Source organism: Hemitrygon akajei, chromosome 19 (genome assembly GCF_048418815.1).
Source record: "Hemitrygon akajei chromosome 19, sHemAka1.3, whole genome shotgun sequence".
NCBI classification, from domain to species: Eukaryota; Metazoa; Chordata; class Chondrichthyes; order Myliobatiformes; family Dasyatidae; genus Hemitrygon; species Hemitrygon akajei.
Genome location: NC_133142.1, coordinates 73008444 through 73031743, shown reverse-complemented (window position 1 = coordinate 73031743; position 23300 = coordinate 73008444). Strand labels below are relative to the sequence as shown.

Sequence of the window (23300 nt, the reverse complement as noted above, 5' to 3'; positions counted from 1 at the left end):
ACTCCTTTATCAGTATGGTACTCCAGTAGATATCCAGTCATTAGGTGTATTTATATTAGTGACCTTCCACATTAATCACATATAGTATTCAAAGTCACGCATTACAGCAAGCCACAAATGCAAGAAAATTTTGTACCTTTCCAGTCAGCTAAAATTATCTTGCTCACACATTTCTCAAAATGTTTCTAGAAAGAGACTAAACAGAAATAACGAAATACAATGTATGTGCAAACTGAGTAAGCACAACTTACCAAGCCACCTGTGTTGGTGGGCCTGTTGTTAATTCTACAGCCTCATAGTTGAAACTTCCTGCAGTAGTGGGAGACTCCTCCAAAATGACTGAGAAATCACTGCCCAGACTGGTGGTACTTCCTCGGTCTGTATGAGCTAACACAAGCACATGTTATACATAGGATTTAGTACAAAGCATTCATCGTAATTGCACAAGCTCAATGTCATATTAAAACAGAAGGAAAGATAACTTAATCTTATTCTCTGAATCACAGAGCATTTTGTTTTGAAAACCGTGTTTGGTCACAGATACTTTGCTTTCAGAATTATTCTTAAATCAGTCCCAATACCATAAGCTGCATACTAAACAGAGCTCTCTTTGGGCTGAATTTTGGGATCTTGACTTAATTAAAATGTCATTAGTTCAATTTAGACATCTGTTGGTGAAGATTGTTAGATATCACGGACTATTTCCCCACATGTAAGCAGCACTTTTTGATATAACTGCACTGTTAAGTAATACAATCATGAATACTGATGTGCTATTAGGAGTTGAGAGCCATAGTGACAATGTGTCAAATGTTATATAGCATGGCCAAGTATTTATATAGCAATACATTCATAATATAAATAAAAGCTCATTTTTAGATGATACAGCCTCCAATGAAAAACAACCTTTTTAATCAGGTATTTATTCAAAGCCAAGTTCTTGATGTAAAGTAAAAGCAATTGAACGTTAAGTCTTCCAGCAAAACAAATATTTTATTTGTCTTAATCGTATCTGAACATAGTTCCCGTAGGAAGGGAAATAAAGAAATCAGCAATGCCATTTGTTTTCAATGCAAATAGGAGTAAATCGAAGAAAGGAGACCTCAGAACTGTGGTTAAAGAGTCGCACATTTAAGTTAATTCTAATTATTTTATTCACAAAGGTTGATGACAAAGAGCTTTATTATTTATTGCAACACAAACCAGGGTGAATCACCAATGTGGATTCCTGCATTTACTACTTAGACAGCATCTCTTCTGTTTCAGCTTTTGTTTATGCAGCATAAACGAATTTTAAAAAAATGTGATGAGGGTCAGAAAGCTTAGAGCAGAGCATTTTGTTGTTCCCTGCTTACAGTGCCAAAGTTAATCTTTTCAGATGCCTCTTTATAACAGCAACGAATCACAAAGCCCTTTCATAGGAGCAAATGGATTATGAGAGTACAAAATGAGTTATGGATGACTCACTGCGCTATTGAGTAACTGAAGATTCAACATATACAGTATGAAAGCTAATGTATTTGTTAATAGCTATACAGGGTATTGAATAGTTTTAAAAAAAGTAAATGCAAGCCATGTGAAATTGGGTTACATAACACATCACAAGGTATTGCCATTTTCAAAGTGTCCAATCACTACAGTGATAAAAAAATAACAGTTCCCAGTCAGCTTTAGAGATGGTAATTATTTAACCTTAGAACTACATTGGATTTATTTTCTTAAATTACTGCCTCACTGCATTTTCAAGAAGTTTCTCTGCAGATTTCTGGAAGCCTACTGTTTTATAAACCAATGAAAAGGATTCACTGTGTGATGCCAACATTAAAATTTCTTAGAAGTATTCCATGCTTGTCAATGACTTTGATTATTCTTTTACGATTAAGATGTGGATTAACTCACCCTTCGTTCGTCTTACGTCAGATCAAGCCCACAGGTAAAAACCAAATTCAAGAAGGCTTCAGGATTAAGAACGTGCTAATATTCTGAATAATGACCACTCAAGTAACTGGGCACTGCTACATACTTCAGCCACTAAATCATGCCAGAGTAGTCTTCAAAAATATTTTGGCACTTTCTAGAAAGCACAGGCACTACTATACTGTAGTTCAAAGAGAACAGATGAAAAATATTTTACGTTCAAAATAAAATCCATATCATAACATTTCAATTCCACCAGCATATACTCTTTATGGGTAGGCAAACATTTTGTAAACTTCCAGATGTATAAACTGGTAGCATCCTCTGCTACCAGTCTATACATCTGGAAGTTTACAAAATGTTTGCCAAAATGTTTCGGGCTGAGACCCTTCGTCAGAACTGGTAGCATCATCTGCTACCAGTCCTGACGAAGGGTCTCAGCCCGAAACGTCGACAGTGCTTCTCCTTATAGATGCTGCCTGGCCTGCTGTGTTCCACCAGGATTTTGTGTGTGTTGTTTGAATTTCCAGCATCTGCAGATTTCCTCGGGTTTGAACTATAATCTGCATTTTAGTATGCATTAGATTTTGGCTTTTTTTTTTAAAAAGGCTGCTAATCTTTGTAATCTACTGCAATTTGTAGAGTAGTAACATTCACAGCTGCATTATAATCATTCTATAGCCTGCAAGTATTTGTAATTATGCAGATATTCAACAATTGCTATCAATATCTAGAGACAAGACTGAATTACTAACAAACTAAAAAACGTGTGCAGGGTGTGTCTCCTTGGAATAAATTGATTTGAAGTGTACCTACCCAATGTACACAGATCATCCACTGGAAACTCAGTTTCTTTTTGTGTGTTCTTCCTTCTGCAAAGGAAAAGGAATAGATGCAAGGCAAACTGAAGTTTTATTTTTGAGGGGCAAACTGCATGTGAAAGTGCAGGCAAAGATCTTTTCATCCTTTAATAAAATGTATCTACACAATTTTAGGAAAGGCTAGCAGATGAAAATTTGGAGGGAGGTAATAAGGCACAAAGATAGTTGGGACAAATAAAAGACAGCTGATTTAGCGAAAAATGACAGATGGAAAACAACATGAAATCACCTACATGGTGGAAAAATAGAAAGACAGTGATTGTTAGGAAACTCCTCAGATTTATAGTCATAGGGTACTACAGCACAGAAAGAGTTCCTTCAACACATCTAGTCCATGCCAAACTATTATTCTGTCTAGTCCTATCTTCTTGCATCTGGACCATAGTAGCCCTCCGTACCTGTCCCATCCTAGCACTTACCCAAACTTCTCTTAAATATTGAAAATGAACCCACATTCTCCACTTCTGCTGGCACCTCATTCCACACTCACACCAACTCTGAGTAAAGAAGTTCCTTTCATGTTCCCCTTAGAATTTTCACCTTTCACCTTTAACCCATGGCCTCTAGTTCTAGCCTCACTACCTCAGTGAAAAGACTACCGTAGATTCCGGACTACAGAGCGCACCTGATTAAAAGCCACTGGCTCTAATTTTAGAAATAAAATCAATTTTTTAATTGTAAAGGCCGCACCGGATTTTCGGCCGCAGGTGTCCCACGTTGTAATATGAGATATTTACACAGAAAGATATTACACGTGAGGATTTTTTAACTTTTAATTAAATCCATATGGTAACAAAAACAAATACATATTGCAAATGCTTTTTTTCGAACCGTGCCCGTAACGCGGCTACTTTTAAATATACGTTGCGTATACTTCTTTACTGAACAACATTCCAATATCTCCTAACGACTGGTAAAAAATATATATACTGCAGCCTACCAGGAAAAGTTATTGATCGCCTTTAACTTAAAAGCAGCGTTCGCTCAGATCCAAAGCCGCTCGCGTAATGCGCTCCCTCCCTCCGTCCCGTTTCATCGCAAACCGGCGTTTTCCCACAAGACACCGCGAAACCGGGTGTGACGTCATAGCATCCCGCGATGTAGTACAGAAAACAAATATAGTTAAAACTCTTCTAACTTTAACTAGAAAATGAATTACTAAGCGAAAATATTATAAACTAAGTAACTGCCATAAGGCAGCACAATGCTTCGAGTGTTTTCCATGTTGATGAGGGTGAGTACAAATGACTGATTTACAATAATTTAATTGTGAAAGTGCGCTTGATTTATCGTACAATTTCATTGGACCTCTGTGAACTACTCATCAATTTTATTGGTCTACTGTTATGAGGCAAAATGTTTACGAGGCGGCATGAAAAAAATCATGTATTAGCCGCTCCGGATTAAAGGCCGCAAAGTTCAAAGCTGTTCAAAATGTGGGAAAAAAGTAGCGGCTTAAAATCCGGAATCTACGGTACTTACATTCACCCTATTTATACCCTTCATAATTTTGTATACCTCCATCAACTCTCCCCTCATACCCTACGCTCCAGGAAATAAACGTGGGTGACCAGAACTATACACAATACTCCACATTAGGCCTCAACAACATCTTATACAACTTCAAAATAACATCCTGATTCCAGTAATCAATACTTTAATTTATAAGGGCTAACGTGCCAAATGCTCTCTTTGTGACCTTATTTACCTGTGAGGGCAATTTAAAGGAATAATAGATCTTTATTCCTAGATCCCACCATTCTACTGCACTTCTCAGTGTCCCTACCATTCACCATGTACCCTGGTTTGTCCTCCCAAAGTGCAACACCTCACACCTGTCTGCACTAAATTCCACCCCCCTTTTCCAACTAGTTTACATCCTATAGCAAGCAATTAAGACAAATGATGTATTGATCTTTACTGCAAGAGAATTTGCATACAAGGGTAGAAACATCTTACTTTAATTGTATAAAACTCGGTAATACGAGTCTGGTCTTTTTACCCAAGGAAGGATAAACTTACAAGAGAGGAAATGAAGCAAAGTACACTAGATTGATTCTTGAATGGCAGGTTTATTGTGTCTGGAGAAATCAAGTAAAGCGGCCTGTACTCCATTGAGTTTTGAAGAATGAGAGATGACCTCATTGAAATGTACACAAGCTTTAAGGTGCTTAATAGGATAGATGTAATACTGGTGCTTCTCTTGGCTAGAACGTAATCACACCATAAATGGCCAGCAGTTCAGGACAGAAGAAATTTCTTCAACCAGAGGGTGGTGAATCTTTGACATTTGCTACCCCAGTCAATAGTAGAGGCTCATGTGTTGAGTATATTGTATACAGACCATTCAATGTTTAGAGATTAAGGAAATAAAGGGATCATAGGCTAGTGCAGGAACACACACACAAAATTTTATTGAACGTCAGGGTGGACTAAAGTACGGTAAGCAAATGTCTTTCTCCCACTTTTATACTTTAAGAAAAGAATACATGTTATCATCACTCTTGGATTCACTACTTACATGAATAACCTGGATGTAAGAATTGAAGTAATGATAACATTTGCTGAGAATACTGTATTGGGTAATTTGGTGAAGTCTGAAAATGTTATTGAAAGCCAAACATGAAGCTACTGGATTGCTATAAAGACTGATCTGGTTCCTTCATGTTATTGGCATTTGAGAAGTGAAAAAGTATGAACTCATTAAAGACAGCAATACAATAGATGAAACCATAAAAATGTTACCCTCTGGATTTATTACAGGGGACAGGCTGAAAAGGCATGGGACTAATGTTGAATTTGTACATGATCCAACTGGATCTCTAAGCAGAGTTTTAGTCACTATTAAAGGATAAATGCAAAATCAATGAACATGATCCTGAACATTGCTCATTACAAATTTAACAACAGAAGAGGGATTAGTCATGAGAAAAAAACCGACAAATTAGTAACAAAATATTTTAAAAGTTCTTTTGAATTAAAGCATAATTATATAATCCATGATAAACAAGTAGCAAAGTTACTGGGTTAACAGTCAGAGTCCAGTAATTTACCAATATGGATTTGGGTGCTGACATGGCAGCTGGGAAACGAACTAGAACTTAAAATGAAAAAGTAATCACCAAACATGAAGCTACTGGATTGTTATAAAGACTGATTCGGTTCCTTCATGATTTTCAGGGAAAGAAACCTATCTTTCTCCAGACAAATGTGACTTCAGGTGCATCAGCTTTGTTGATTTTTGACCAACTCCCTAGTTCAGGGACAAATATGGGATGGACAATAATTGCTGTAGTTGCCAGTGATTTCCACACTCTGTCTTAAAAGTTTAAAAATATAATTTGACAAATATTTATTAAAAGATGCTTAGAATAGCAGATTCACTGGCATGGATCATTACTAAACACAAGCTTTAAACTCTTTTGTAAAGAACAGAAGAAATGTTTAGAAAATACCGAATGTTAGGATGAGTGAGCTTGGCTTGTGCATAAATTGACTTTGAGTTTCAAACTGAGCTGGATATTTCTATACATAAAGATTCTATAGACATCATTGCTCTGATGTCCACACTGAAAAACAGGAAGGCTATTGCATATGTAGGTTGCACAAGAAAGGACAAGGATATGAGAAGTGTCAGCATTCAGACAGACCTATGTACATATCTCACTTCCAGACAGAATACATGCACAATGAGCAATTAGGAAAGCAAATGGAATGTTGTTCTTGTGAAGTTTTAAGATCAAAGTGAGATGCATCTTACTACAAACATATGCTCCAGATGAGATGTCATCTGTAATACTGTGTCCAATCCCAGTTGTCATAACAGGAGTAGAGTGAATGTTCACCAGATTGATTCTCGCAAAAACAGGTTTATTGTAGAAAGACTGGGCCTATATTGGAACTCAGAGGAATGAGAGGTGATCACAATGAGATTTTAAATATTCTTACAGGCTAGATGTGGTGTTAATGACTCCTTTAGTCAACATAACCAAGGCAAAAATCACATTATCAAAATAAAGATTTGGCCATTCACGACAAAAAATAAATTCAAATTTAATTAAGATGTAAAAAAATTCATGCAGAGTGTAGTTGTCCTTTGAAATTCTCTACCCAAGAAGATTGTAAAGGCTCAGTTATAGTGTGCATTCAAGTCAGATATCAATGGATTTCTAGATATTGAAGAATTGAGGAATATGCAGGAAAGTGGCATTGAGGAGTGCCAATTGAAGGGCAGAACAGGCATGATTAACACAAAGACATACTCCAGCTTCTGTCCCTCATGTTCCAAGATTGTTTCCTTGGGTAATTACTTGTCCAGTTGCTGTAAACACTACACACCTTCTTGGTTTTACTTGTTTCCTGGTATCATCACTGTGCACTTGAAATAGGTGGATTTACATTGTTCTGTTTCCTTTTCTGAGTTTAAATATTTGCTCACTGAACCAGAATTTACACTGCAGAACAGTTCGAATGCTCTTTCTGAATCCCAACACCAACCCATTTGGGAAACATTGAAGCTTTGAGCCGTCACTTGGTCTCTAGACCAGTCCTCCAATGAAGGCCCAGTAATACAAGATCCTTACCTCAGCTTTTTCTCTGCAGAGAACTCTTCTGAGGTGATGTGCTTCAAAAAATTGAAGCAAAAGAAAAATATCTGAGACAAAATAGAATTTGATTTTAGATTTCAAAGTTCAGAAGATTTTCTATGAATACACAGAACTAGAATGGACTGGCTGAAATGACTACAAACTGTATCAACTTTTACTTGAAACTTAAAAGCTAAACAATATAAATGATAGAAACAAAGTACCACTAAAGACACATAGAAAGAGAAGTTCGATTTAGTATTTCTAGAAAAGTAATCCTCACTGTTAGAAAGGTCGAGGGAGGATTTAGAGAGATGCAGGTCAAATGGGACTAGCCCAGATTGACACCACGGATGTGAAGGGGTCAAAGGCTCCATTTCCCTACTGGATGACTCTGTCTATTTTTCCAGCAGTTTGCTTTCTGGTATTTCACTAGTTAACAACACTGGCCTTTCATAGTTTATTTTCAGCTTCTTTTTGCGTTCAATGTTTAACTGTGATCTCACAGAACAGTACAATAGCACCACCCCCTGGTTAAAACTACAGCTACAGAACAGAATTCTTAAAAAAAAATCAATGCACCTTCCTTTCTTCCTTCCTACACAAAGATAAGATACACAAATTAGGAAAGCCCATTTCTTCTGCCTCAATGGGATTCTTTCTGGCATCAAATGCAGCAGACATAAGCTTGGTCATGCTTACTTTTAGCTAACAGTTTGATAGGGAGCTTAAGGTTATCAACCAGTCTTCTGAAGATGGACAAACATCAAGTCCTAGAGGATCTGAAAATCATATGCTATATCTGAATTCAATGACAGAGCATTAATGAGCAAGGGGAGTTGCCTAGCAAAAGAACAACTTTTTTCGACTGGAAGGGTCACTGGTTCTATACATGTACAGTGGAGAGGATATTGACTGGTTGCATCACAGCCTGGTAGGGAAACAAAAAATGTCTTCAATGAAAAAGCCTACCAAAAAAAAAGTGGCTACAGCCTAGTCCATCACAGGTAAAGCCTTCCCCACCACTGAGCACATCTACATGGAGCTCTGTCTCAGGAAAGCAGCACCCATCCTAAGGACCCCCACCATCCAGGCCATTCTTTCTTCTTGCTACTGCCATCAGGAAGGTGGTACAGGTGCTTCAGAACCCACATCACCAGGATCAAGAACAGTTATTACCCCTCAAACATCTGGCTCTTGAACCTAGAGGGGATAATTTCACCTACCTCATCACTGAACTGTTCCCACAACCTATGAACTCACTTTGTAGGACTCTTTACCTCATGTTCTCAATATTAATTGCTTAATTATTTATTTCTCTTTTTGTATTAGCATAGTTTGTTGTCCTTCGCAAATTGGCATTTGTCCGTCTTGTTGGGTGCAGTCTTTCATTAATTCTATTGTGTTCCTTTGAATATTGGCAAGAAAATGAATCTCAGGATGACATGTAGGTACTTTGACAATATGTTTTACTTTCAAAAGGTAGGTAGTAGGTTCATGTAAGTAGCTAGCTTAATTTGTTTTATTTTCACATCCTTAATTATTTGCTGGCATTTTACATTTAATGCTTGAATTTTTAATTTTTATTCTGCCCCAAATTTAATTCTACTCGAAAAATTTTCAAACATATGATTATCGGAAACATTTAAAAATTCTGAAAATCTTTTGCACCAACAGGCTGGCAAAAGTGTTCCTAGAGATGGGGCCTTGGAATCCATACACGAGATTTGCCCATAATACAGAGCATGCTCAGATAATATAGGACTGTAATGGGAAGCAAATTCAAACAGCAGGCCAGATACAGGATGATCCGAACCATTCAAAAACAAGTCATCAGTTTTCTAATTGACCTAAATTTCTACAAGGCCTGACACAGCACAATTCTTTCATAATGTAAATGGGATTAACAAACTGCCTTTTTTCCTTAATCATAATAGTCTTACAATAAATAGAATAATAATTCAGGCTATCAAACTAATCTTATTATAACAAAAATACAACAGCCAATTTTAATCATCAACGAAAGACATTTATTCAGCTTTAACTTACCTCCTCCCCTTTGCTAAGCCTGTCAGATAACATGTGTCTGCAAATACAGAAATATGAAATATTGACTTATTTTGTATATTATTATTATTATTTATTCAAATCTTATTTGATTAAATGAATATTCCAGTTTTGCTGTCCAAAGATCAAAATCCTTCTCCTATTCCAACCAACTTCATCTCCCCAATTTGCACTTCAGTCCCCAACCAAATAGGATAAACCTCTTGGAGTTATAAAGCTGCAATTCAATTGGTACACATTAACTTTTTAGCAAAACATTGGTTTGTTGTCATGCATCTTCTGTACCAATCTCAAGTGGAATACTTCTGCCTCCATCCTAGATATCACTGGAACTACCTGCAGTGTCACCATGGCACTACCATAATATATGCTATGACTAAGCTTTCATAGCTGATCGCGTCCAAGATATCCTGAAGTGGGAGGGTGAGGAGCCAGAGGTCGTGGTACATGTAGGTACCAATGACATAGGTAGGAAAGAGGAAGAGGTCCTGAAACGAGAGTATAGGGAGTTAGGAAGGCAGTTAAGAAGAAGGATCGCAAAGGTAGTAATCTCGGGATTACTGCCTGTGCCACGCGACAGTGAGAGTAGGAATGGAATTAGGTGGAGGATGAATGCGTGGCTGAGGGATTGGAGCAGGGGGCAGGGATTCAAGTTTCTGGATCATTGGGACCTCTTCTGGGGCAGGCGTGACCTGTTCAAGAAGGACGGGTTACACTTGAATCCTGGGGGGACCAATATCCTAGCGGGGAGGTTTGCTAGGGCTACAGGGCACACTTTAAACTACCGTAGTAAGATGGGAGGACGGGAATCAATTTGAGGAAACTATGGGAGAGGAGGTTAGTTCACCAGTAGAGCAAGTAAGTAGACAGTGTGTGAGGGAGGAAAGGCAGGTGATGGAGAAGGGATGCGCTCAGCCCGAAGATGTAGGGGAGAAGAAAGAAAAGGATAATAAATTTGAATGTATTGTTAGGGATGAAAAGAGAGGAGGAGGTGGAGAGCATCTTAAATGTATCTATTTTAATGCTAGGAGCATTGTAAGAAAGGTGGATGAGCTTAAAGCGTGGATTGATACCTGGAATTATGATGTTGTACCTATTAGTGAAACATGGTTGCAGGAAGGGTGTGATTGGCAACTAAATATTCCTGGATTTAGTTGCTTCAGGTGTGATAGAGTAGGAGGGGCCAGAGGAGGAGGTGTTGCATTGCTTGTCTGAGAAAATCTTATGGCGGTGCTTTGGAAAGATAGATTAGAGAGCTCCTCTAGGGAGGCTATTTGGGTGGAATTGAGGAATGGGAAAGGTGTAGTAACACTGATAGGAGTGTATTATAGGCCACCTAATGGGGAGCGTGAGTTGGAAGAGCAAATGTGTAAGGTGATAGCAGATATTTGTAGTAAACACAAGGTGGTGATTGTGGGAGATTTTAATTTTCCACACATAGATTGGGAAGCTCATTCTGTAAAAGGGTTGGATGGTTTAGAGTTTGTGAAATGTGTGCAGGATAGTTTTTTGCAACAATACACAGAAGTACCGACTAGAGATGGGGCAGTGTTGGATCTCCTGTTAGGGAATGCGATAGGTCAGCTGACAGATGTATGTGTTGGGGAGCACTTCGGGTCCAGTGATCACACTAGCATTAGCTTCAATATAATTATGGAGAAGGACAGGACTGGACCTAGAGTTGAGATTTTTGATTGGAGAAAGGCTAACTTTGAGGAGATGCGCAGGGATTTAGAGAGAGTGGATTGGGTCAAGTTGTTTTATGGGAAGGATGTAATAGAGAAATGGAGGTCATTTAAGGGTGAAATTATGAGGGTACAGAATCTTTATGTTCCTGTTAGGTTGAAAGGAAAGGTTAAAGGTTTGAAAGCGCCATGGTTTTCAAGGGATATTAGAAACTTGGTTCGGAAAAAGAGGGATGTCTACAATAGATATAGGCAGCATGGAGTAAAGGAATTGCTCGAGGAATATAAAGAATGTAAAAGGAATCTTAAGAAAGAGATTAGAAAAGCTAAAAGAAGATACGAGTTTGGTTTGGCAAATAAGGTGGAAGTAAATCCGAAAGGTTTCTAAAGTTATATTAAAAGCAAGAGCATAGTGAGGGATAAAATTGGTCCCTTAGAGAATCAGGGTGGTCAGCTATGTGTGGAGCCGAGGGAGATGGGAGAGATTTTGAATGATTTCTTCTCTTCGGTATTCACTAAGGAGAAGGATATTGAATTGTATAAGGTGTGGGAAACAAGTAAGGAAGTTATGGAACCTATGACAATTAAAGAGGTGGAAGTACTGGCGCTTTTAAGAAATTTAAAAGTGGATAAATCTCCGGGTCCTGACAGGATATTCCCCAGGACCTTGAGGGAAGTTTGTGTAGAGATAGCAGGAGCTCTGACGGAGATCTTTCAGATGTCATTAGAAACGGGGATTGTGCCGGAGGATTGGCGTATTGCTCATGTGGTTCCATTGTTTAAAAAGGGTTCTAGAAGTAAGCCTGGCAATTATAGACCTGTCAGTTTGACATCAGTGGTGGGTAAATTAATGGAAGGTATTCTTAGAGATAGTATTTATAATTATCTGGATAGACAGGATCTGATTAGGAGTAGCCAGCATGGATTTGTGCGTGGAAGGTCATGTTTGACAAACCTTGTTGAATTTTTTGAAGAAGTTACGAGGAATGTTGACGAGGGTAAGGCAGTGGATGTAGTCTATATGGACTTCAGCAAGGCCTTTGACAAAGTTCCACATGGAAGGTTAGTTAAGAAGGTTCAGTCGTTAGGTATTAATGCTGGAGTAATAAAATGGATTCAACAGTGGCTAGATGGAAGATGCCAGAGAGTAGTGGTGGATAATTGTTTATCGGGATGGAGGCCGGTGACTAGCGGGGTGCCTCAGGGATCTGTTTTGGGCCCAATGTTGTTTGTAATATACATAAATGATCTGGATGATGGGGTGGTAAATTGGATTAGTAAGTATACCGATGATACTAAGGTAGGAGGTGTTGTGGATAATGAGGTGGGTTTTCAAAGCTTGCAGGGAGATTTATGCCGGTTAGAAGAATGGGCTGAACGTTGGCAGATGCTGAGAAGTGTGAGGTTCTACATTTTGGCAGGAATAATCCAAATAGAACATACAGGGTAAATGGTAGGGCATTGAGGAATGCAGTGGAACAGAGAGATCTACGAATAACAGTGCATAGTTCCCTGAAGGTGGAGTCTCATGTAGATAGGGTGGTGAAGAAGGCTTTTGGAACGCTGGCCTTTATAAATCAGAGCATTGAGTACAGGAGTTGGGATGTAATGTTAAAATTGTACAAGGCATTGGTAAGGCCAAATTTGGAATATTGTGTACAGGTCTGGTCACCGAATTATAGGAAAGATATCAATAAATTAGAGAGAGTGCAGAGTCAATTTACTAGGATGTTACCTGGGTTTCAGCACTTAAGTTACAGAGAAAGGCTGAACAAGTTAGGTCTCTATTCATTGGAGCGTAGAAGGTTGAGGGGGGATTTGATCGAGGTATTTAAAATTTTGAGAGGGATAGATAGAGTTGACGTAAATAGGCTGTTTCCATTGACAGTAGGGGAGATTCAAACGAGAGGACATTATTTGAGAGTTAGGGGGCAAGAGTTTAAGGGAAACACGAGGGGGTATTTCTTTACTCAGAGAGTGATAGCTGTGTGGAATGAGCTTCCTGTAGAAGTAGTAGAGGCCAGTTCAGTTGTGTCATTTAAGGTAAAATTGGATAGGTATATGGACAGGAAAGGAGTGGAGGGTTATGGGCTGAGTGCGGGTAGGTGAGACTAGGTGAGATTAAGAGTTCGACACGGACTAGGAGGGCCGAGATGGCCTGTTTCTGTGCTGTGATTGTTATATGGTTATAGCTCTCTTTCCAAAGACACACTCTGTTCTGGATGAAGGATTTTTCTACTCATCATAGTCTAGTCTTTAATGTTTTTGGACTGTGACCCCAGGTTCCAGAGAAATAACACCCATGTATTTATACTGTCAAGCACCATAGAAATGTTACACATTTCAATAAGATTACCTCTAAGTATCACTGACCAGGGAAAAGAAATAATGAAATGTGTATGGCAACTTATTTTGATCAATGTATTCTTAGCTCCAAATACAAACAGGAAAAAAAAAGAATTCAGTACTGGATATAGTTCTGGGGAGGGGAGGGAAGGAAAGGAGGGTGGGGAATAAACCATGTTTCAACGGAGGAATATTTGGGAAATAGTGATCATAATTATATCACACTTAAAATAGTTAAGGAAACAGACAAAGAACAGAACGTAAAGTGTAAGAACAATTAAGGAGAGTTCACTTCAGCAACTTGCCATGGAAACCAAGTGAATGAGAGTCAAAATCTTTAAGACTAGCTTTAGCCTTCAAGAGGCTGTAAATTCTCAAAAGTGGAGAGAAGAATTACACAGAACAGAATGAAGTAAGACAAATGAATATTTCCAATCCATTATAGAACCTAATACAGGAACTGTGTATGAAATTTAAAAAGAGAAAAAGGTGGCCAAAAACCCAAAACACAAGGATTGTGTATAAAATGAGTACTCCATACTGGCTTTCACTAAACACTGGAACACAATTATGAGCCATTAGATAAGTACACATCCTTTCTTTCTATCCCTTCTCACATTAGCTTCATGAACAGAATAGAATACAACTTGGGTTCTTTGGCACGCAATGTTGGAAAATGTGACTCTACCTACAATGTATCAAAGTTTCTTAAATATGGGGAAAATGGCAATTAAAAGAATCAGCCATTTACAGCTCTGCTTAAGGAGGGGTTACAAAAATATCAGCAACAAAGATCAGACACAAAATTAAATGGCACATGGGGCATTACTTCATTGGTGGGTAGCACAAAACCTGGGAATGAATTGACCAGTAAATAATGCTATTCAATAAGACATACATTAAATAAACACTGGGTGAATTTATTGCAGAGATTTGTGGAAATTGTACACTTTAACAGGAAGCACAAGGACAAGCAATATAATCTAAATGAAAAAAAATGTTGAATGTTATAGTAGAACAGAGTCTTGGAGGTGTTACATAAACCAAACTTTAAAGATGACAGGGCAAGTTGTGTCCCCGCCCCCCCCCCCTCCCCCAGAGACAAATCAAATTCTAGTGTTTGTTGTTAGAGGTAATAGAACACAAATAAGGAAAGTAATGCTAATTTAAGGAAACACTGATTAAGTCACCTTAATTGCAGTTCAATTCTGGATAATTATTTTAGGACAAATAACAAAACCTTATAAATATGGAATGCATTGTTTCAAGAATGATGTAATCAGGCTTAATAGTTAAGATTAAAAAGAACTTTAGTTCTGTAGAAAATGAAGGAGAGTGGAACTAAATAGAGCTCTGAAACGAGCCAGCACAGACACAATACAACAAATAACTTAATTTCGGGCTGCTATTCCATTTCATGGCTCAATGAAGTACAAATGTGGGAAATATCAGTAGCAAATTAATATCACTGGGTTTCAGAAAAATCCATTTATAAAAAACTGACATTACCATTGCTATTGATAAATGCAAAACAAACTCACCCAAAAAGGAACCAATCATACGCAATGGTTAGATAAAGGATTTCCACAGGCTCTAGAGAAACATGTACAAGTCCATCCTGTCAGGAAAAAAATGTGGCAAAGTTTTAACTAAGAGGTGCGTCAAACTATAATATAACAAAACTTTGAGCCTTTAACAAACAATATTAAACACAACCTTATTATGAATTTATACAATGCTTGAGGTCTCTATGTAGTCTACAATAAACATCCACTTGTTTAAAGCTGACTAAAAAGCTGCAGTTGCAGCATTTCCATTCTATTTTAGCTTGTCGATAGCACTATTCCTACTCTCAAACTTAACATCACTGGTCATGGTCATAAGATATTAAATAGCTTGAGCTTATACCTTTGCTTTCCTTCTTGAAAATCTATCCCTTGTGTTGGCCTTTACTGATATGTGGTTCATTTCTTAGATTTATTAATGAAAAACTTGTAGCAGGAGGAAGACTAACATTTACTCCTATTCAGAATCAACTGAGTAGGTTTGTATGAACCAAATTCTTTAACATGTGGATCCATCAGTAAAAACCCTATCGTGGGGTAAATAAATAAAGAGCTTTCTTGGATTCTGACTCATTGCCAGTGAAACAGGGCAACCTATTTTTTTTTATTGAGCTTGTGTGTAAGAAGGAAGGAAGTGAAGATGATAGCTATACAAGTAAATATCTGCAATAAGTTTGCCCTTCTGTTATTTGAATCAATCCTACATTTAAATAAGCCTATGATATTTCTCAGTTATTTCTCTTAAGTTTCTGCATAACCTAGCCATTCAGCATCTGACTTCATATACAAAGCATCACAATTCACTTAGTATGATTGAGAAGATCGGCTAATATTTTATTATTGTCTCCTAAGTTAGTACATTTTATAATTGCTTGTTAAATAGGACAAGTAAAGCATTCAAGTTCAAGTTTACCGTCATTCAACCATACATATGTATACCAGCAAACGAAACAAAGTTTCTCTGGACCAAGTGCTCCACACAGCACATATAACTCACACATATGATACAAAGTAATATTACACTAGTAAATTTACAAATAATAACGTGCATTTGCAACACAAGTTAAAAATTAAACAGCATAACACTAGAGGTGCTTCATACATGACAAGTCCTGGGTGCTGGCAGGGATTTCAGTGGTCTTATGGACTGAGGAGAAAGCTGTTTCCCACCTGTGTCCAAATGCTACAGTATTTGATGGTGGAGAGAAGCGGCGGGTGGTCAAAGAGTTTGTTGAATAAATGGGATTCAAGTAATAGAACGCTTAAACACACAGCCTTTGAAGGCAGTTTTTAAACATGGAATTGGTCAATGCAGTTTGGGCTCTTTCCAATCAATGTTGCTGATTGGCAATTTCTTTTGAACACATTAAACCACAGCTCTGTGTTATCAGCAATTTGGTGAGACTTAGAATATCAAATTATGAAAGCCATTTGGCACGTTATCTCTTATATGACACTATATTTGAGAATTGAGCTGCTGAGTTACAATTTTCAAGCCAACAGTTAATGTATTAAGTTCTGAAGCAGCTGGATTCAGACTTGCAAGCAATGATCGTCCTACTCCAAGTTGGAGAAAAATGAAGGGGAACAGCAAAAAGAGGCAAAATATTAAAGATCCAAATGATAAACACTTGTCCATATCGCTAAAGCAGCTTGCTGACTTTTTCATCCCATTTCCATCCTCTGTCACTCCCAGCCTTAATTTCATTTTTAGAGTAATGTTTTCCCTATAACACTTCAGCGAATGTCTTACTATGAGAGGAAATGACAAAGATCCACTCGCAAGGGTTGGGTAATTGAATCATTTTCTAATGACAATTACTGATTGTTCTTCCAAATGAGCAACAAGCAAAAATTATGATTCCATGTGTTGCAAACTTGAATTTTAGAAAACCAAAATTAAGTAAATTTACTTATTTCCTTCTGAGAAAGGACCTTGAGGAACTGACTAACATCTCGGCAAATGCACAATCAGGATTAATGAAACCGATCCAGGTAAAATCTTCCAAACTACACATTTAAAACTAGGAAACTTCAAGACAAAGGGGTAATTAAGCAAGATGTTTCTATTCAAGAGGGAAATATTAAGTAACCGAAGTCAGCAATGTATGTAAGTTTGACATAATTGGGTGCATTTTTGGAAAGGAGATTGATAGGTATAATGAGTTTGGAGAGAAGGAGGAGATGATTAGATTAAAAAAGAGAATAGTTTTGAAAAACATATGATATTGGTTTTGTAAGAATTTATAAGGAAGAAGCAAATTCAAATGCAGAAGAAATGAAATATCCCTCAAAAAATATTTGTGCCGTATAGCTGGAGAAAGTGAAAGCTTTTATCTACATAGTAGCAGAATCTAAATATTTCCAGCAAAATTTTGCCTTCATCTGATTTTCAGCATTCATAGTTTTTTTTATCTTCAACTGAGCAAATGAGTTTCTAACAAGCCCATATCTTAGCGACATTCACACGTATAGAGACTCTACTGCAATGCTACTCATGGCAAGATTCAGTAGCAGATTTGACAACTATTATTTTATCCTCTATTGCCTCTGAGGTTAGAGTTTAAGATCTGTAATGATACTTTTTTTCCTGCTGTGTTGAAGCTCATAACATAAAAGGATAAAGCATGCAGAATGGTTCATGGCCTCCTCTATGGTCAGGATGAGACTACTCTCAGGTTGGAGGAGCAACACCTCATATTCCATCTGGGTAGTGCATGAACATCAATTTCTGTAACTTTTGGTAACTTCTCCTCCCTCCAACTTCTCTTTTACTTTTCCTCATTCCAGCTCATGCACTGTGGTAAAAGGAATAACAGCACAGACTATTTTCCAAAAGGGAATAAAGCTATATATATATATATATATATTTATAGAGGAATTTTTTCAGCCAGAGGGTGGTGAATCTGTGGGATTTGTTGCCTCAGGCAGATGTGGAGGCCAGGCCATTGGGTGTACTTAAGATAGAGGTTGATAGGTTTTTGATTACTCAGAGTGTGAAAGTTTACAGGTAGAAGATAGGAAAATGGATCAACCATGATGGAATGGCAGAGCAGACCTGATGAGCCAAATGGCATAGTACTGCTGCTCTCTCTTATGACTCTCCTCTTACCCCTTCTCTTTTCCTACCCTACCCTCTGGTTGCCCTCCTCCTCCCCTTTCTGCTATGATCCACTGTCCTCTCCAATCAGATTCATTTTTCTTCACCCCTTTGCCTCTTCCACCCATCATCTCCCAGCTTCTCACCTCATCCCTCCTCCTCCATCCATTTTCCCCTTCACCTGGTTTCACCCATCACCTGTCAGCTCGTACACCTTCACCTCCCCATACCTTCTTATTCTTGCTTCTATTCCAGGCCTGTTGAAGGGTCTCCACCTGAAACATCCGCAGTTTATTCCCCTCTGTAGATGCTGCCTTACCTGTGAGGTCCTGCAGAATTTTGTATGTGTTGCAGAGCAAATGAAGTTACAGCAAAGAACAGAACTCTGTCAGCAAACATAACTTTCCACAAAAGCAACCTTTACAGACTGATATAGACCTGGCAGATGGCTTTTATTTAATCAAAATCTTCTTGTAAATTAAAAAAAATCTGAAACCAGAATACTGGCTAAATATTTATGAAAATATGTCTAAATTGATGATAGAAGATTCCAAAGTGAAAGCTGTCAGTAAAATACTGATTAACAGCGTCCCCAAAAAATACAAGAAATATTTACAGCTGAAAACATATAAAAAAATTATTAATACTTACAGCCCACAGTGAGAGACGAAGAAGAGAGATAAAGAGTGGTGTTCGATCCCAACCAGAAATACAGTGCACTAACAAACCACTGTCTTCTGTCAGAAGAAAGAAGAAGGTTAGACAAGGACATCAGAGAGAACACAGGCGAGAAATAGTCATAATTGGCATATGAGGTTAAATGCCCAGATTGTAGTTCACTGTAAAGAGTTGACCTTTAAGCGTAATTGTTTTAAGCTACCAGAAGTTTATTAAATTGGCAGAATGGTGGTAAAACAGGAATCAAAATCTCGACTTACCATCCCGGTTTATTATATGAATGAGTAGCTTCAGGTAATTCTGTGTCTGTTGAACAAGGTCCCAAGACTATAGAGAGAATATACCATAAAGAGTGTTAACCCCTCTTGATTGGAAAAGCACATGTCAAGGTCTAAGCTTTGAGGCATGGTCTTGAGAGAGATTTCAGTCTGTTTAAAAATCATAAAAACTTAGAAAACCTACAGCACAATACAGGCCCTTTGGCCCACAAGTTTGTGCCAAACATGTCCCTACTCTAGAAATTACTAGGCTTACCTATAGCCCTCTATTTTTCTAAGCTCCATGTACCTATGCAAAAGTCTCATAAAAGACTCTATCATATCCTCTTCCACCACTGTTGCCGGCAGCCCATTCCACGCACTCACCACTCTCTGCATAAAAAACTTACCCCTGACATCTCCTCTGTACCTATTTCCAAGCACCTTAAACCTGTGTCCTCTTGTGGCAACCATTTCAGCCCTGGGAAAAAGCCTCTGACTATCCACACGATCAATGCCTCTCATTATCTGATACACCTCTATCAGGTCACCTCTCATCCTCTGTCGCTCCAAGGAGAAAAGGTCGAGTTCACTCAAACTATCCTCATAAGACATGCTCCCCAATCCAGGCAACATCCTTGGAAATCTCCTCTGCACCCTTTCTGTGGCTTCCAAATCCTTCCTGTAGTGAGGCAACCAAAACTGAGCACAGTACTCCAAGTGGGGTCTGACCAGGTCCTATATAGCTGCAACATTACCTCTGGGCTCCTAAATTCAATTTCACGATTGATGAAGGCCAATACACCGTACACCTTCTTAACCACAGAGTCAACCTGCGCAGCAGCTTTGAGTGTCCTATGGACTCGGACCCCAAGATCTCTCTGATCCTTCACACTGCCAAGAGTCTTACAATTAATACTATATTCTGCCATCATATTTGACCTACCAAATTGAACCACTTCACACTTACCTGGGTTGAACTCCATCTGCCACTTCTCAGCCCAGTTTTGCATCCTATCAATATCTCGCTGTAATCTCTGACAGCCCTCCACACTATCCACAACACCTCCAACCTCTGTGTCATCAGCAAACTTACTAACCCATCCCTGCAATTCCTCATCCAGGTCATTTATAAAAATCACGAAGAGTAAGGGTCCCAGAACAGATCCCTGAGGTACTCCACTGGTCACCAACCGCCATGCAGAATATGACCCATCTACAGCCACTCTTTGCCTTCTGTGGGCAAGCCAGTTCAGGATCCACAAAGAAATGTTCCCTTGGATCTCTTGCCTCCTTACTTTCTCAATAGGCCTTGCATGGGGTACCTTATCAAATGCCTTGCTGAAATCCATACACACTACATCTACTGCTCTTCCTTCATCAATATGTTTAGTCATATCCTTAAAAAATTCAATCAGGCTCGTAAAGCACGACTTGCCCTTGACAAAGCCGTGTTGACTATTCCTAATCATATTATACCTCTCCAAATGTTCATTAATCCTGCCTCTCAGGATCTTCTCCATCAACTTACCAACTACTGGTCTATCTCTACTCCCTTTCTTGAATAAAGGAACAACATTCGCAACTCTCCAATCCTCTGGAACCTCTCCTGTCCCCATTGATGATGCAAAGATCATCACCAGAGGCTCAGCAATCTCCTCCCTCGCCTCCCACTGTAGCCTGGGGCACATCTCATCCGGGCCCAGCGACTTACTCAACTTGATGCTTTCCAAAAGCTCCAGCACATTCTCTTTCTTAACATCTGCATGCTCAAGCTTTTCAATCTGCTGCAAGTTGTCACTATTATCAGCAAGAGACTTTTCCCTAGTGAATACTGAAGTAAAGTATTCATTAAGTACCTCTGCTATTTCCTCCGGTTCCATACACACTTCCCCACTGTCACATCTGATAGGTCCTATTCTTTCACGTCTTATCCTCTTGTTCTTCACATACTTGTAGAATGCCTTGGGGTTTTCCTTAATCCTACCGGCCAAGGCCTTCTCATGGACCCTTCCAGATCTCCTAATTTCCTTCCTATTAGCCTTATAATCTTCTGGATCTCTAACATTACCTAGCTCTCTGAACCTTTTGTAAGCTTTTCTTTTTTTCTTGAACAGATTTATTACAGCCTTCGCACACCACGTTTCATGCACCCTACCATAATTTCCCTGTCTAACTGGAACATACCTACGTAGAACTTCCCTGAACATTTGCTGCATTTCTTCCGTACTTTTCCTTGAGAACATCTGTTTCCAATTTAAGTTTCCAATTCCCCTTACTCCAATTAAACACTTTTCTAACTTGTCTGTTCCTATCTCTCACCAATGCTATTGTAAAGGAGATAGAATTATGATCATTTTCTCCAAAATGCCCTCTCACTGAGAGATCTAACACCTGACCAGGTTCATTTCCCAATACCAAATCAAGTACAGCCTCTCCTTTTGTAGGCTTACCTACATATTGTGTCAAGAAACCTTCCTGAACACTCCTAACAAACTCCACCCCATCTAAACCCCTCGCTGTAGGGAGATGCCAATCTATATTTGGGAAATTAAAATCTCCCATCACGACAACTCTATTATTATTACACCTTTCCAGGATCTGTTTCCCTATCTGCTCCTCGATATCCCTGTTACTATTGGGCGGCCTATAAAAAACACCCAGTAAAGTTATTGACCCTTTCCTGTTCCTAATTTCCACCCACAGAGACTCCGTAGACAATCCCTCCATGGCGTCCACCTTTTCTGCAGCCGTGACACTATCTCTGATCAACAGTGCCACGCCCCCACCTCTTTTGCCTCCCTCCCTGTCCTTTTTGAAACATCTGAAACCCAGCACTTGAAGTAACCATTCCTGTCCCTGAGCCATCCAACTCTCTGTAATGGCTACCACATCATATCCCCAAGTACTGATCCACACTCTAAGCTTACAACACTTTGTTCACAACACTCCTTGCTTTAAAATAGATACATCTCAAACAATCAGTCTGAGCACATCCCTTCTCTATCACCTGCCTATCCTCCCTCATACGCTGTCTCCTATCTTTCTCTATTTGAGAGCCGGATGCCTCTTCCCCGTCTCTTCAGTTTGGCACCTGAGAACATTTCTATCACATCCAAACCTTTATTTCTGTCCATACAAGCAGTCCTCGCGTGACCTTTATCCTCCTCCACCTCACAATCTGCTCTAACACTCTGGTTTCCCTCTCCTTGCAAATCTAATTTAAACCACCACCCCCTCCCCCCCCCCCGGGGCAGCACTAGCAAACCTACCCGCAAGGATGTTAGTCCCATTCCAGTTCAGGTGCAAACCGTCCCGTCGGAACAGGTCCCACCTTCCCTGGAACAAAGCCCAATTGTTCAGAAATATGAAGCTCTCCCTCCTGCACCATCTCCTTAGTCACATATTTAGCAGCATTATCTTCCTACTTCTAGCCTCACTAGCACGTAGCACAGAGAGCAATCCTGAGATTGCAACCCTGGAGGTCCTGTCCTTCAATTCTGCACCTAACTCCCTAAACTCTCTTTGCAGGACCTCCTCCTTCTTCCTATCCACGTCACTGGTCCCTACATGGACCATGACATCTAGCTGCTCACCCTCCCTCCTGAGAATACCAAGAACTCTATTCGAGATATCGTGGACTCCGGCACCAGGCCATACGGAATTCTCGATCTCTCCCACAGAACCTCTTATCTGTCCCCCTAACTATCGAATCCCCAATCACTACTGCTCTCCTCTTTTCCCTCCTTCCTTTCTGAGCTGAGGGTCCAGTCTCGGTGCCAGAGACACAACCACTACAACTTGTCCCTGGTAGGTCGTCCCCACCAACAGTATCCAAAACGGTATACTTATTGTTGATGGGAATGGCCATAGGGGTGCTCTGCTCTTTCTGTCTATTCCCTTTCCCTCCCCTGACAGTCACCCAGCTACCTGCGTCCTGACTTTTAGGGGTGACTATCTCCCTGAAACTCCTGTCTGTTTCTGCCTGTGCCTCACGAATGATCCAAAGTTCATCCAGCTCCAGTTCCCAAACTTGGTTTGTCAGGAGCTGCAGCTGGATGCACCTTTTATAGGTGTAGTCATCAGGGATAATTGTGCTGTCCCCGACTTCCCACATACTGCAAACGGAGCACTCAACTGCCCTAACTGCTGCCTCCATTACCTATTTCATTCCATTGATAACAGGTTGCTTAAATGTAGACTTTAAACAATGAAATC

General features: G+C 39.2%; 1 protein-coding gene across 3 annotated transcripts in view; it reads right to left on the bottom strand.

The window, feature by feature from the left end:
- mtmr14 (myotubularin related protein 14) overlaps positions 1-23300 on the bottom strand; it is a 116687-nt gene that overhangs the window by 33435 nt on the left and 59952 nt on the right. For 2 of the 3 annotated variants that reach the window (XM_073072858.1, XM_073072860.1), the window contains exons 10-16: positions 19086-19152; positions 18799-18884; positions 15024-15100; positions 9434-9470; positions 7382-7452; positions 2734-2789; positions 252-387 (exon numbers count right to left, since the gene is read on the bottom strand). In XM_073072858.1, coding sequence (XP_072928959.1) covers positions 252-387; positions 2734-2789; positions 7382-7452; positions 9434-9470; positions 15024-15100; positions 18799-18884; positions 19086-19152 — 530 coding nt within the window. The remainder of the gene's footprint in view (positions 1-251; positions 388-2733; positions 2790-7381; positions 7453-9433; positions 9471-15023; positions 15101-18798; positions 18885-19085; positions 19153-23300) is intronic. The other variant, XM_073072859.1, reaches the window with a different exon arrangement.